General features: G+C 39.0%; 2 protein-coding genes across 2 annotated transcripts; both read left to right on the plus strand.

The window, feature by feature from the left end:
* The first annotated feature begins 328 nt into the window (after window positions 1-328).
* LOC133010276 (fizzy-related protein homolog) lies at window positions 329-5,691 on the plus strand. The gene is made up of 14 exons (XM_061077796.1): window positions 329-470; window positions 1,241-1,350; window positions 1,769-1,897; window positions 2,076-2,139; window positions 2,258-2,388; window positions 2,573-2,655; window positions 2,743-2,926; window positions 3,045-3,110; window positions 3,198-3,300; window positions 3,524-3,708; window positions 3,824-4,057; window positions 4,580-4,684; window positions 4,790-4,882; window positions 4,972-5,691. The coding sequence occupies exons 2-14, from the start codon at window positions 1,258-1,260 to the stop codon at window positions 5,011-5,013; spliced, it is 1,512 nt and encodes a 503-aa protein (XP_060933779.1). The 5' UTR covers window positions 329-470; window positions 1,241-1,257; the 3' UTR covers window positions 5,014-5,691.
* Window positions 5,692-6,485: 794 nt separating this feature from the next.
* Window positions 6,486-14,206, plus strand: haus5 (HAUS augmin-like complex, subunit 5). Its single transcript, XM_061078454.1, has 19 exons — window positions 6,486-6,658; window positions 6,761-6,823; window positions 7,039-7,071; window positions 7,480-7,504; window positions 7,656-7,788; window positions 7,963-8,122; window positions 8,249-8,342; window positions 8,650-8,741; window positions 8,845-8,899; window positions 9,001-9,128; window positions 9,221-9,302; window positions 9,417-9,571; window positions 10,145-10,307; window positions 10,753-10,833; window positions 10,990-11,135; window positions 11,493-11,589; window positions 12,398-12,536; window positions 12,714-12,846; window positions 13,725-14,206. Exons 1-19 carry the CDS (start codon window positions 6,561-6,563, stop codon window positions 13,825-13,827), a joined length of 1,980 nt encoding a protein of 659 aa, XP_060934437.1. The 5' UTR covers window positions 6,486-6,560; the 3' UTR covers window positions 13,828-14,206.
* Window positions 14,207-14,657: the final 451 nt, after the last annotated feature.

Genomic DNA, 14,657 nt, shown 5'->3' on the forward strand with positions numbered 1-14,657 from the left:
GACACACAGAGCACAGCCTCCAATTACGGTCATCAATATTAGTCTACTGAGAATCCTTGATGCCTTATGATTAATAGAAACCTCATTAATTTATATTTTATTTGTTTAATCTCATTTCATTGATCTTCTTGTTAGTATCAAAGTATTTGAGTTGTCAAAATTGTGTGTTTCTATATATGACACTAATGAATTGCCATTATACTGTAAAACGTACAGTTAGATAACAAAAAAAAGTTGTGCTTCCGTGTTTGATTCATGACGTAGGCGTTACGTCACCGGATGGAAGGGTGTGTTTGAAACATCCCACAATGCACCTCTTCACGTCATCAATAAACAGAAGTAAACACAACCCTTCCTCTGACAGTGAACAACTGACCAGTTGTTGCTCTGATCCATCACACCTCAGTCCTGTGTCGGTGTCCGGTCTGTGTCGGTGTCCGGTCTGCGGTCGGTGCTGCGCGGCGGCTCGGGTACGTTTCCTGCAGCAAAGTGAACACGACCACTTACTAAGCGAGCATCTAGCCAAATTAGCCGTGAGCTATGTTTGCTTAAGCTAGTTAGCCTGAGAGAGTTTTTAAATAGAAGCAGGACTGGACATAGAAATGTTGACACAGTCCTTATCGCGACATTATCGAGCTTTTAGTTTGAACTGGTTCAAAGTCACTGGTGGACTAAGTGATTCTGCTCTTACTTTGGAAACGTTTGAGTGAAATATTCAGGTCACACAGACTTCATGTCATAATTTTCTCTAATATAAAGCTTCCTATGGGGGTTTAATGGTTTAATGAAGCGTTATTATCAAGCTAAATGTCAAATAGACGTCTTTAAAATATCCAAATGTCATTATTTCATGTCGGATTGTCATTCCACACATTTTGGTTTAACAGATTGAAATCAGGATACTGCAAAATCATTTGGATTCCTTTTGTAATTCTTCAATATAAGATACTAGCTGTGGCAGATATGGTTGATATTTATATCCAGTTAAATATTAATGCCAGTTGATATTGATAATAATCACGATAAAAGTCAAATTGTTATTTCTTTTAAGCCTAAAGACTGATTTAAAGGTGGTGGTTTTAATTTCTTCTTTATGAGCAGAGAATAACAAACACCTGATAAACACCAAAATCAATTATCTGTTAAACCTTCTTACTATTCTTGCATGACTCATAAGCACTATACTGTGTATAAGTTCATATATATATGATTAATATGTTTTCATTCTTGTATTTGCCAGGATTGTTTTCCCATTCTATGGCTATAGGATCAAAGTCTAGGATGGATCCAGAATATGAACATCGCCTCTTCCGCCAAATTAACATTCAAAATGACAACTTGAGTCCTGCTGTAAGTCCAATATTTCTTTTCTTTGCTCTTTCCATTTCTTGTTGCCATTAATCATCCAAAATGTGTCACACCTACACTAAACCTTTGTCAGTGTTGTGTTGGATAATAATCAGTATTGAACATAACTTTGAGGCACTAAAGGTGAAGTGAGGATGTTTCAAAAGACATTTCCACGAATAGTTCACTATTTTCCAGGTAACTTCATACAAACTGCAGTATAACATAACAGCTAAATCAATATTTCAATATTTTTTCCTTTGAAACATTATCAGTTATCTTTGTTACACTCTGCACTTTTTCAAGGCAGATAATCTTAAGTGCCTAAAACCTTTACACTAAACTGTATATTGGAGCTCGTAAAAAATGTACCAAACTTACAGACGTAAAATCACTTTATGATAATGTGTTTGTTTTGCAGAAATCGAAACGCGGCCTCCACCGTCGGACACCCACTGGTTCCCCATTATCCTCGCCCAGTAAGCTTGGAGACAGGTTTATACCCACCAGAGCAGGGGCAAACTGGAATATCAACTTCCACAGGATAAATGTAAGAACATGTTGTGGGGGAAGTTATTGAGCTCTGTGTCTGGGCTTTTGTTTAGCAACATTTTGTTTTCATGTATATTACACATTTCAAAATGGTAACAGTGTGTCTGGGTGAAGTTGCTTACAGTTTGGATGTTATGTCTAATTCAAATCAATGACATCAATGGCTTTTTGATTAGGAAAACGAAAAGTCACCAATTCAGAGCAGAAAATCTAAAGATGCCACTACTGATAACGTCAAAGGTAAACATTTTAAAGGTTATTTTGTAAATTCTATTAGTTTCATATAAACATCTCAGATTGTGGTATTATATTTGTTTATAGAGTCAAATTGAATTTGATTTGATTTTTGTGCGTACAGCAGATGGGCTGGCCTATTCTGCTTTGCTGAAGAATGAGCTGCTGGGAGCAGGTATAGAAAAGATCCAGGACCCGCAGACGGAGGACAGGCGTCTGCAGCCAACCACCCCTGAAACAAGGAGTCTCTTCACTGTATGAACATCTCATCTCACACCACTTACTGTATATACTGAATTATGTGGCGCATCAATCACATTAGAACAGAGACAAATGGAATATGCTTTTGGAGTCCTAAACAGGAGCAAAACTACAAAATCATAGAGTAGAACAATGAAGCTGGTAGAAAATATAATGTCTGCCTTTGTATTCTTCACAGTATTCACTCAACACAGAAACAACGTCTCTTGACAATGGCACGAACATCTCGCCGTACTCCTTATCACCTGTCAGCAACAAAAGGTAATGGTTTTTGTTGATTGCATTGTAACGAGAAACACATACATTTTAGCATCAGTGTTTCATTGTGTCCAACTTTTTCTGCTTCAGTCAAAAATTGTTACGTTCGCCGAGGAAGCCAACACGCAAGTTCTCAAAGATCCCCTTCAAGGTTCTCGATGCTCCAGAGCTGCAGGATGACTTTTATCTCAACTTAGTGGACTGGTCCTCCCTCAACGTCCTCAGTGTCGGGCTGGGCACATGTGTTTACCTGTGGAGTGCCTGTACCAGCCAGGTAATACACTGTGTTTTAAACTTGGTCTTAAACTGTTAGATTATTTATAAAAATATATTTGTATTTTTAGAAGAATTCATTATTTTGCTCTACAATAGTTAATCTGGCTTTTCCTCAGGTAACAAGGTTGTGTGATCTGTCAGTGGAGGGAGACTCGGTCACATCGGTTGGCTGGTCTGAAAGGGTAAATATACTAAATATACAGTTGACTGCCGTCAGAACGTTTGGTACAAATAGTTTTTGTTAATCAATTGATTCTTTATGTTTTTAGGGTAACTTGGTCGCAGTGGGAACTCACAAAGGATATGTTCAGATCTGGGACGCTGGCGCTGGGAAAAAACTCTTTGCCTTGGAAGGACACACAGCCAGAGTTGGTATGAACAGTTTCTGTGTTTACAGACACAAAGTGAGGATCCTAGAATGACTCAACGGGAATCTTAAAGACATAATACAAACAAATGATTTGAAGTAAAAAAGCAGTAGGTCACATTAATACCTGATATTCTTCATAAATGATAGATGTCTTTTGAAAATAAGGTTTTTAGTCATATGTTGAAAGTGTGTTCAAGTATAAAGGACATTTTCCTCTCTCTAAAGGAGCTTTAGCGTGGAATGCAGACCAGTTGTCTTCAGGAAGCCGTGATCGTATGATTCTTCAAAGAGACATGCGGACGCCTCCTCAGCAGTCAGAGCGGCGGCTGCAGGGACACAGACAGGAAGTGTGTGGGTTAAAGTGGAGCACTGACCATCAGCTGCTCGCTTCTGGTGGAAATGACAACAAGGTACAGTTGATAAATGTATATATTTATATTTATAATCCTGTCTCTGTCTTGATTTATCTGTTTTATTTTGAGTTACTCATTAATAAAGGTTTGATTTGTCATTTGGTCACCTCAGCTGCTGGTGTGGAACCACTCCTCGCTGAGCCCAGTGCAGACCTACATGGATCACCTGGCCGCAGTGAAAGCCATCGCCTGGTCCCCCCATCAGCACGGCCTGCTGGCGTCTGGAGGAGGCACTGCCGACCGCTGCATCCGTTTTTGGAACACTCTGACGTCGCAGCCGCTGCAATGTATGGACACAGGCTCACAGGTCTGCAACCTGGCCTGGTCCAAGCATGCTAATGAGCTGGTGAGTGACTCTAGATACACACTGGACACATTTGTAGTACAGCAAATAAGGAGAATACTTATGCAATTGATTATTTAGTCTTTTTCTATTGCTATTTGTACCTGATTCATATGAATTTGTAAAGATATTTTACATTGATTACATAGAATTAAGCTCTTTATAAACTCTTAAAGTCACCATCACTGTTACTTTGGATATCAAGGCATGTTTCTATTAACACATAAAACCATTAGAAGGCGTGTTGTATCGCCAATTACATCTTTATTCTTTTGCATCCTTAACCGAGGATCTTAGACCTCAATGGTATTCTTAGTATAAGGTTGTGATACTCTGAATACTTTGCTCTGGGGGAAGTATGCCCTTTCACTTTCACACAATGTAGGATGCATTGTTGAGCACAACTGTCTGTATACAATAGGGGTCTTTTTGGTTTGCAGTAATTCAATATGTTTAACAGATATCATTTTACACACAGCACTTTTTTCACAGCACCATGGATTATAATTATGTATCTCTTTTCAGGTGAGCACCCATGGCTATTCTCAGAACCAGATCTTGGTGTGGAAATATCCGGCTCTCACGCAGGTGGCAAAGCTCACAGGACACTCGTACAGAGTCCTCTACCTGGTCAGTATATGTATGAGATTTCAGTGATGGTCACGTTAATTCTAAAAACCAGCCATCTTTGCCAGGAAATCTGGCAGCAGCCTCATAAATGTTTAATGTTTTCAGGCGATGTCCCCGGATGGCGAGGCGATAGTGACAGGAGCTGGAGATGAGACCTTACGCTTCTGGAATGTTTTCAACAAAACAAGGTCAACGAAGGTGAGAAAGCACTTTGTGTTGGAATAATATTCAGCACTCTCCCTGAATCTGCAAAATAATTATCTGAGTTTCTGTTTCTTTGGTTTCAGGAATCTGTGTCAGTTTTAAATCTCTTCACCAGGATACGGTAACTTCAAACCGCTGTTTAGAAATTCAACTTTAAGTGGATCACAGCGTCATCAGTGGACTATTCATAAACATGGTGCTAAATACAGACATTACAATCTGAGGCATCTCGGGACATTTTTCACCGAGGAAAAGGCAACAGGAACAACTGAGATATATATTTTTGACACTAACATTTGTTTGGGAAATTCTTTCGGACACATATGCTCTCACTATTATTGTAATTTTTCTTTACTTTTTTAAAATATGGGTTAATTTCCATTTTGTATTTTTTGTAACAAATAATCATGGGCCTTAAAAATGTTGTGATAAGGTTTTCAATACTTCGGACTTTGAATGTGGGGAGAGCATTTTTAGGTTTTGTTTAACTCAGGTTTAATTTATTTAATGCACTTGTTATAAGGTCAACATTCAGTGTATGAATCATGATGTATTGGAAAAATTAGATTCAATGGAAAAAAATAGGACTTAAACATACAAACTAAACAGAATCACCTACAAAGCCTTCTACAGTGTGTGCACCATGTTTACTGTGATCCTGCGACTACTAAGCTTGAAGAGTAGTTGGTTGACATTATGCAGTTTCTTCCTGTGTTTTGAAAATCTAATGCTGTGCATTGAGACGTATACTACACGATTGATTCTTTGTAGTAAAGAACGAAATAAAACAGGGTGTGACTTTGTGTATAGTTCCTTTTTTTCATTTATTTTTTCAAACTTGATTTAATTTAGTTGCAATTATATTGTTAGACTGTTTTATAATGGTTAACAAAACTATAATTTTGTAGTCTGAATACAAATGCAGCTCATTTACATAATATGAAAAAATGTTTTACTGTTTTCACCATAGATTTCAGTTTAGATTTCACCATAGATACATTTAACCTGCAATGGATCTTACATATCATTTATACAGTAATGTTCAGTTTTTTCAGTTGAGTTCTTTTTTTCTTGAACCATTTTTCCTATATCATGCAGACTGAAAAGCACATACACAACATCTCCATGATGTGAGTCAGTCAAACAGAAATACAGCCGCCAACATAATATCATAAAGTAACCACACCTAAAGCAGCTTCAACAAAGACTTGTTGCCGGGCTGTCGCATCATCAGACTTAAAACAAATGGTATGCACTTTACTTCTGTGTGTATGTTGAAAAGAACATACCTTTTGGTTCCTGTGTAAACTGTTCTGGGCTCAGCTCTATATATAGTCCATGGTTCCGTGTGGAGTCAGAATGGAAAAGAAAACTGTTTACACTGATTATCAAAAACAATCGACAATACCCAACTTCCACCAGAGGCGGAGCTGTGTCCTCGGATATGACCATTCGCCACCGGAAGTATGGACAACCGGCGGGAAGTTGAAAGTTTGATTATTTCAGATAAATAAAACCAATAACCGGGTGAATGTAGGTTTATTAACTGAGAGACGTGTTTTATTTAAGGGTAGCGACAAACAGAGGATTGTGATAAACAACGTTACACCAGGTATCAGTGGCTCGGTCAGACTAGCTGAGAGTTAGCCGCAGCAGCTAGCTTGTTGTTGTGATGGCGGACAGGAGTCTCGTCCAGGAGCTGAGGCGATGGGCGACAGAAGAGTTCAACCTGCCCCCGGACAGTCTGCCAAATGACAGCTACTTCAAAACGTGTGTGTCCACCGGTCTCCTGATCTCCTACTGTACCTGATGCTGAAGAGTAAAGACACCTGCTTTCCAGAGTTGAAGTAACGCTGGTCATTTGTTTTCTAGGCTCTGTGTTGGGACAGGGAAGTCAATATGGAAATATGCCATCCAACACGTCTTCCATCAGAGGTCAGTCTGAGCACTGTCCGGTTCTTTATCCTAAGGATAATTTATTTATGGTTAGAGTACTGTTGATTTACTGTATCCCTTCTCATAATCTCTCTCTCTCTTTCTATATATATAATCTATATAGCATCTGATAAATATCTTAGTCCCTAAAATAAATTGAATATCATCCCTATGTACACTTGATTGTAGCTTATTGCCTGTTTCTGCTTTTCCAGGAACGTGAGGATCATGCGTGGGAATCTGCAGTGGTATCCTTTCATATTCAGACCTTCCACCGTCAGTACAATGTCCATGTTACTCAGATCCAGACTTGTAATTTCACCTGGATGATACATCTGTCAATATTAACTCATACTAGATATATTGTATTGGCTTATGTTTCAGCCAATAATGGACAAGACAGGGAAGTACAGTACAGTGTCACAATTCTGTAGTTTGTATAGCACTTAAATATATGTTATCTGTAAAGCATCATTTTGCCCATACATTTTTAGAAAACCTGATTTAAGGGTACACAAAAAAAACATTTTCAAGCTTGTATCTGCACTCTATAATGAAAACTTCAAACGTTCAGATAAACTGAATTTCCTACGCAGCTGTGACCACTGTCGGTTCAGCGGTTGTCTGGTAATTTCCTTAACATTTTGATTTTCAAGGTACAAAGTTCTTCAGGACAAAGAGGTAGGCCACAACTTGTTTTCTTTCCCTGTTCATTTCTCACAAGTTGTCACACTCTGAATGATACACAATGTGGATATTTTGAATTGCTTTATTAAAGCCATTTGTTAAATGATATGTGCTTTTACCTTTTGGTGTTGTTACGCATGTGCAGGTAAAGCAGACTGAGGGCCAGAGTGAGGCTGCAAAGCAGAGAGAGCTTCAGAGGAAGATAGAGCAGATGAAGGCTGAGATCAGTCACCTGGACTCACAGATCAGTGGAACAGAGGAACAGCTGGCCACACAAGGTAAGTCCATTACATGCTGTGGAAGTGGGTCATATGTTTTGACAGTATTTAAATAAGGTTAAATGCTTTAAATACATTGTGTGCATGTAAAATATAAATATTTATCTATTTCACAGATGTAAAATATGCTAAGCGACTTTGCCTGAGACTGTTAATTCTGTTATTGTTCAACAGAACAATCGATCAGTCGTACCTGGTCCCAGGTGGAGGATAGTCGGCGCAGAGAGCTGCTTCTCCAGGCCTTCAGGCAGCGCTGTGTCCTGGGCTGCAATGTGTTGTCTGATGATACACAAAAAATCAGTGTGCACTGTCAGGCCCTGGAACAGATGGCCAGGTGAGGCAGGGGAAATTAAAGTTTAAGCCATATGGAAATTAGTAAATGTATCTGATGTACAAATGCATGTAAATCAGATGGTAGTTCATATTTAATAAAAAAAATCGTCTGCATTGTGTGTTGTAGGAAAGCGGAGATTGAAGTTCTGTTTGATAAGTCTTCAAGCAGCAGTGAGGGTGACAACCTCAACTCCAAATCCACCTCGGAAGCGCAGGTCATGGTGAGAGCTGCCTAAATTTGTTCTATATTTGACTGAGTTAAAGTGTAGTTTATCTAACAGGTGCCGTGTTAAAATAAATAGTATCTGTGGACATAAGAGCCAAATCAGAGTGACATGCACTGAAAATCACATTTGTCAGGAAAAAGCAAGAAATTACTGCTGGTCTTTTCACTTTTTATATTAAGAAGAGAATAGCTGGTCAAGACAAACATCTGAGATATCTGAGTAATGAAGTTCGAAATGTCTGTACTACATCAGCTGCTGATAGAAAGAAATGATCATAATTAATATTATTTTCTTCCATCAGCGTGAAGTCAGGGAGCTGTGTGACAACAGGGTCCGCTTCTATCAGTCTTTACAAGAGAGTGAACTGAAAACGGGGCAATCAGCAGCCAAACAGTAAGGACTACAGTGGATAACAGTGTTTGAGAAGTACAAACCTTCTTTTAAAATATTTTGAACTTTTTTATTTTTAATTGCTTCTCTACTCTTTCCGTCTCAGTATGACTCGTGAACAAAGGACTGCCATGTTTCAGTACTGGTTGAGTGCTGTGGAGGTTGGTGGTTTTTTTTTGTTATTTTTCCGTACGGTATTTATGTGTGAACTATCTTTAATTTTCACTTTGAACGAACATGTTGTTTCTTGTCTTTGCATCAGAACGTGTTGGGTGGTTACCCTCCAAACCATGTTCTGTCAGCATTACAATATTTGGCTTCCAGAGAACAGAAGGAACTGGAGGAGAAACTGGCTTCTCTGGATGTGACTCGGGATGTGACAGCTCTGCGGTTAGAAACTCCACCATATTAATGTCATGTTTTCAGATTATGTAATTAAATGTTTTCTTTGCTACAGTAACTTTTTGACCTGTTTATTGCAGATTCCGCTATGACAGCAATCACCTGCTGGACATGTCAGCAGAAGAAGATAATGAGTTGCCCCCGGTTAAGACCCTCTTACAGGTTTTTAACTTGAACACTAGCATACAATTAATTTTCAGAAAGTTCAGACTAAAACAACACATGCTTGTGTGTTTATGACATTTCTGAGTTATAGATTTTTCTTTGCTTTTCCAGGATGCTTGGGAGGATGTGGAGCAGAGTTTGGTGGAACTGGCCCAGACTCGCTCCAGAGTCCAGCAGCTCAAATATCAGCTGAAGGCCCGCAAGAAGGAGGCTGAACTGGAGGTGTCTTGTATTGCTGATGAACTCCACAATGACACTTTGGCGATGTGAGTCCACTCACTGTAGTTAATTGACCAGGTCATGAAATCCAGAAAGGGGCATATTCAAAGATTTTAAAACGACTTGAATCATTTTCTATTCTGTACTAGTCCATTAGTAATGGTCAAGCAAACACCTTTGACAAGAAATATGACAAACACATCAGCCCATAATATCATAGGAAACTTAATATTGACTTTTATGTGACTGAACTCTACATGTTCCAAGGCGCTGGATGGATTTAATATTAATAATCTATCACTAAGAGGTTAAAATGATGAACTAAACATTGCATCTACTGGGTATGAAATCTGACTTGGACTTGCGCCCAGCTTCATATCTTTCCCCAAAACTCCTGCCTCCCTCCAAAGAGACCGGGACAGGTGGATTTCTGATTTGACCCCACGATAGCAGCAGGTGTTTGCTTTCGAATAAATGTAGTATAGTTAAGGGTTAAATATCCTCATAACTCCCCATAAAGTGTAACCTAGTCTAATTATTTGTTTGTCCTCTGTTTATAAAGTTCCATTTGCTAGAATAACCAAAATTAAAGATTGATTTGATCTCTGTGTTGTTGTCAGGTCCGTTGTAGAGCTGGAACTCCAGGGTGTGATGCAGGCAGCAGCCAGAGATCACATCAGAGATCGCTGTATCCAACTGGACCAACACGCTAGAAGCCGCCAGGAGGCTCTCAGGAACCTCCGCAGCCAGTGGCAAAGCATTCTGGACTTCAGACAGCTAGTGGTGAGTCACATTTGAAAGTATAAGACTTCTCATAGCCTTTTAACTTCACTGTTGTACCAAGCATTTTGTTCAGTATGAAAAATTATAACTGTAACAAAGTATCTCTTACAGTGAGCTATTATTAGTTTCACTTAAGCAAAGGATGTGAGTACTTCCTCCCGCACTTCTGGTAACATGGCAACAAACATGGTCAATCGATAACGCTTCTGTTTTCATTCCTTTTGAGGGTCATTATAACTCATGATAATTGTAAAATACCAGATAGCGTGTTACTGTGATATTCTTTGAGACGGTTATCATGCTATAAAAATCTCACTCTGTTAGCGCTCTAGTGTGATGAGATGTGCATCTTGATTAACCAGATTTTCATCAACTTGAAATGCAGAGCTGTCAATATGTGTGAAACGTAAATCATCAAAGTTGTGGTTGGGTTGTGTCTCTGCAGGTTCTCAGACAGGAGGAGATCAGAGGTCTGATTAAAGGGAACTCCACGGCCAAGACAGAGCTCATCCATCTACACAGAGAGGTGAGGATGTTCTACATGTGACAGATTGTTTATAGAATGTGTTCCATGCTGCGATGAAAGAAATGTTTTTGGTCTCTTTTAGCTTTAAAAACGTGTCACAAAGAATCACATTTCTGGATATTTTTTTGAGATGTCTATCCCTCCGTTATGTTCCAGTTACAGGATTTCCTCCAGAATGAGCTGGTGCCACAGTTTGATGACGTCACTGCTGCAGCCAACAGTCTAAGGAATTCTATTTCAAAAGATGCCAGACAGTTTGGAATGGTTTCACTCTTTGCTTTGGACCGCAGGACTGTTGAAGGGTAAGAGAACGCAGTCTGCTACTTAAAGGGCTAAACTTCATTCAGATCAGCACATAAACAATGACATTTTATTTTTATTGCACAAAAAAAGTTTGGTAAACTAACACAGTGGTACTTCGATTTGGTTTTAAACTACAAATTCATAGAGGGAGGCGGAAGAGAGAACCAGAGCAAAAACATCTGTCAGTAAAATACCTTATTTCATCAGTGGTACGCACGTGGTTCCACCTGCAGTCGACTTAAGCATTTGACTTTAGTATAGAGCGTACGACAAAAAAAGTTATTTTTAATCATTCTTTTTATCAAGCTGGACGATTGTGGAGGAAAAATAGAACATTTAAAATCTCCCTGTTTCAGAATACAGAGAATCCCTGCATCATTCCTGTCCATCCATCGCCTGCAGTCCTCATCCTTCAGTAGCATGTGTCAGAGCCTGGCCTTCCCACTGTACAAGGTGAGTGTTGACATATAATATATCAGTAAGGTCTCCTTAAGAATGAACAACATTTATACTAAATGTAACAAAACAGAAAAAATACCACTTCTATTAGTACTGTTCTAATTATGTGCCCCAACACAATACATGCAGTCTCAGTTTTCTTCTGAAAGGAAGTGTGTCTGTGGTTGTTGCTACTTATGGCTCTGTTGAACAGCTCCGCCATCCCTTAGTCGAGACATTAAACCATTCAGCTTTATAGATTGAATGTTGTACTCGTTCTTATTTTACATTTTTGGAATCAGCTCATCATTATAGAACGTATGGCTCAGTTACTTGTATCTTTTGAATCCAGTGTCATTATCATTCCTCAAAATCTAACATTGTAACAAAACACTTAAATTCAACATTTTACTTTCCATCTTGATTACATTTTGCTGCTTAACTTGGCATTTGATGTTTGGTCGTGGAAACCTGTATCATACGGTATATGTTTAAAGCTTTGAGGGGGCAGCTCCCACAGCTCCCACTGCTCCTGAAACTCCTCGTGAATAGTTTTGGTTTTATTCACAACTTGACCCCAGTCCTCTCACTAACAGCGCTGATCAAAATATCCATGAAAATCAGTTTTCCTGCCCAGAGGCAAAACATTAATTGCCTTGTTTACTCTAGGCCACTGTGACTTTGCTTTTAGAGAGCGTCTTCTAGTGTACCAAACAAGTATAAGTTTTGATTTGATCTAATTTACATTTGATTTGTGATGTAATTCATTGTATCTTGCCTTGTTCTTTGACCCAGACTAATGTATCTCCTTCTTTCCCTTTAGGCTCCAGAGGATTTGTGTTCACACGCTCGCGCTCAGCAGCTTGAGTTACGTTTCCTCCGTCAGTTATTGCAACTTCACTCTGCTACTCTTCAGAAAATACAGAAGGAAACAGAAATGTTGCATGCATCTGATCAAAAAGGTAATCAGAAGAACTTATCTACAGAGAATCTTGTTTTGTCATACTCGAGTGCTGTTTTTGTTTGTACGTGTACTACTTGATGAAGAATTGATGTCACCTTGGCAAAAAGAAGGTTTAGGAACTGTGATCCGTTTTAGTAACAACAAATCTGCTGTCTTCCCTCATTGTGTCTCTTAGCCTTGCTGTCCAGAGTTGTACAGGAGGATCAGAAGCTTCTGAAGAGTCTGGTTCCAAGAGTCCGAGGCCTCACCCAACGTTGTGCACAGGGGATTTCTTATGGAGACCAAGTCAAAACAGCCATCTCATACTGGTGAGGCACATTTCTGAAGTAGATGCCAATGGATCCATCGCATTTAGCACCATTATGGCAGTTAGAAATGTCTATAGAGGAGAATTCAACTGGGGTCTATTGTCATAGTTTCATCATTGTGTATTTGCCCAACAAACAGCTTTCATAAGATAACATTCTGACAGAGGCAATGTTATGCAGGCAAGATTTTGGAGAGTAAGTTAACAGCTAAGAAGCTCAAACCTCATTCAGGAGAATGTGAAGGAGCCTTGTGGCTGCTCGACAGCTGCTAGAACCGGAAATATTTAAATTGTGCAATTGGTCCAAACCCTACTAATTTCCGACTGTGCAAGAACAATTTGGTGTGATATTACAGAACATTAACAGTACGTGAACATATTCATTGAGCTGTTTACTGTGGAACCAGCCGATATGACAAAATCACTGTGGAACAATGTTATTTCACTGAAATTATACTTTGATTATATATGAATGTATGGTTGCATAGTTTAACAAAATTTTGTTCAGTGCTGCTATTTTGTACCATAAAACCAACTTCAATTTTTTATTTTCATGGTGTAACAGTGGAACTCAGCACATTGAATTCAGCGTCAATCATTTCATGTGATTTTGTATTTATTTGGCAAATTTCATTATCAAAATACTCTTATTAAAATGTTGCTCAGTCACGTGTTGAGTAAAATGACAGTAATAATGACCAAATATAAGAAAATAACACCTTGACTGTTGAATTGTTAAAAAATGTTGAACTAAGTACAAACTTTTTTTAATTTTACGACACATTCATTTATTTGTGCGTTTTTAAAAAAAACTTTTACTTAGGAATCCATTGTCTAGTTTTCTGCATAACTCCCTGTTTTGTGTGTTTATACATGAAGGTGGGATCAACCAGTCCAGCATGTCCTCCCTGAAGCCAGTAAAGGAGGAATGACTTTTCAACAGTGGCTACAAAGATGGAAAATAGCTGCCAATGCCTCCTAAGGGACACCTCAATGTAAATATAAAGGAGATCCCTTTAAGCACCTCTCAGTGGGGAAACGCCCATGCTACTGTCAGGGCTGGACTACCAACGGACCGAGTGGGCTACTGTCTCAGATCCATAGGTCATGTCGAATCAGTTTGATTAGGTATTAATGTGTTATGTTGTGTTCACCATTAAAATATAATATCAAATAAGTCTGGTCTTGTCTTGTGGTGGCGCCCTGGGTCAAACCCTTGTATGAACCTCATTATTTTAGTTTATGCTGTTCTCAAGTAGAACATGGTCCCAAATAAAGTTGTGTTTAGTCAAATCACCACAGACTAAGACATACAAAGCATTATTGCAGCATGGGAGGTTTGGTTGGACAGGACTTTCTGGAAGCTTTGGAGACAGGGTGGGGGGGAACGGAGCAGCATATTTTTTACCTTGGAGCACCTAGACAGACTGCAATAAGTCAATTAGTCACAAAAATGTGAAACATTTGCTGGCTTTTAGCTTCTCAAGTATAATCATTTTCTGTTTTTCTTCGTCTGAATCTGTCGTTTCCACTTGAGATGTCCCAGGTTGTGGACGCTTGGTTGGACAAGACAAGAGATGATCCTCCACGGTGCTGTAGGATAATGTGACAGCGATCACTGATTTACTAAATCAATTGCAGGCCTAAGCAGTAATGGTTGTCTATAATCCTAGTTTTCTTTCCTAGGCTCTTTATGCTCCCTCCTCTTTACCATGTGAAAGTCAGTTACTTATAAATAAAAATCCAAGACTTTGCCCGTGTCTTTCTTGAAATGTTTGACTTGTACGGTGGTGTTTTCCACTATACACACTT

This window comes from Limanda limanda, chromosome 9 (genome assembly GCF_963576545.1).
Source record: "Limanda limanda chromosome 9, fLimLim1.1, whole genome shotgun sequence".
Taxonomy (NCBI): domain Eukaryota; kingdom Metazoa; phylum Chordata; class Actinopteri; order Pleuronectiformes; family Pleuronectidae; genus Limanda; species Limanda limanda.

Excerpts from the sequence above, each read along its gene's own strand:
- LOC133010276 (XM_061077796.1), top strand. The coding sequence starts at position 1,258 with ATGGCTATAGGATCAAAGTCTAGGATGGATCCAGAATATGAACATCGC. Across the intron at positions 1,351-1,768 it reads ATGACAACTTGAGTCCTGCT|AAATCGAAACGCGGCCTCCA; the intron begins GTAAGTCCAATA and ends TTTGTTTTGCAG. Across the intron at positions 1,898-2,075 it reads TCAACTTCCACAGGATAAAT|GAAAACGAAAAGTCACCAAT; the intron begins GTAAGAACATGT and ends CTTTTTGATTAG.
- haus5 (XM_061078454.1), top strand. The coding sequence starts at position 6,561 with ATGGCGGACAGGAGTCTCGTCCAGGAGCTGAGGCGATGGGCGACAGAA. Across the intron at positions 6,824-7,038 it reads CAACACGTCTTCCATCAGAG|GAACGTGAGGATCATGCGTG; the intron begins GTCAGTCTGAGC and ends CTGCTTTTCCAG. Across the intron at positions 11,136-11,492 it reads GACCGCAGGACTGTTGAAGG|AATACAGAGAATCCCTGCAT; the intron begins GTAAGAGAACGC and ends TCCCTGTTTCAG.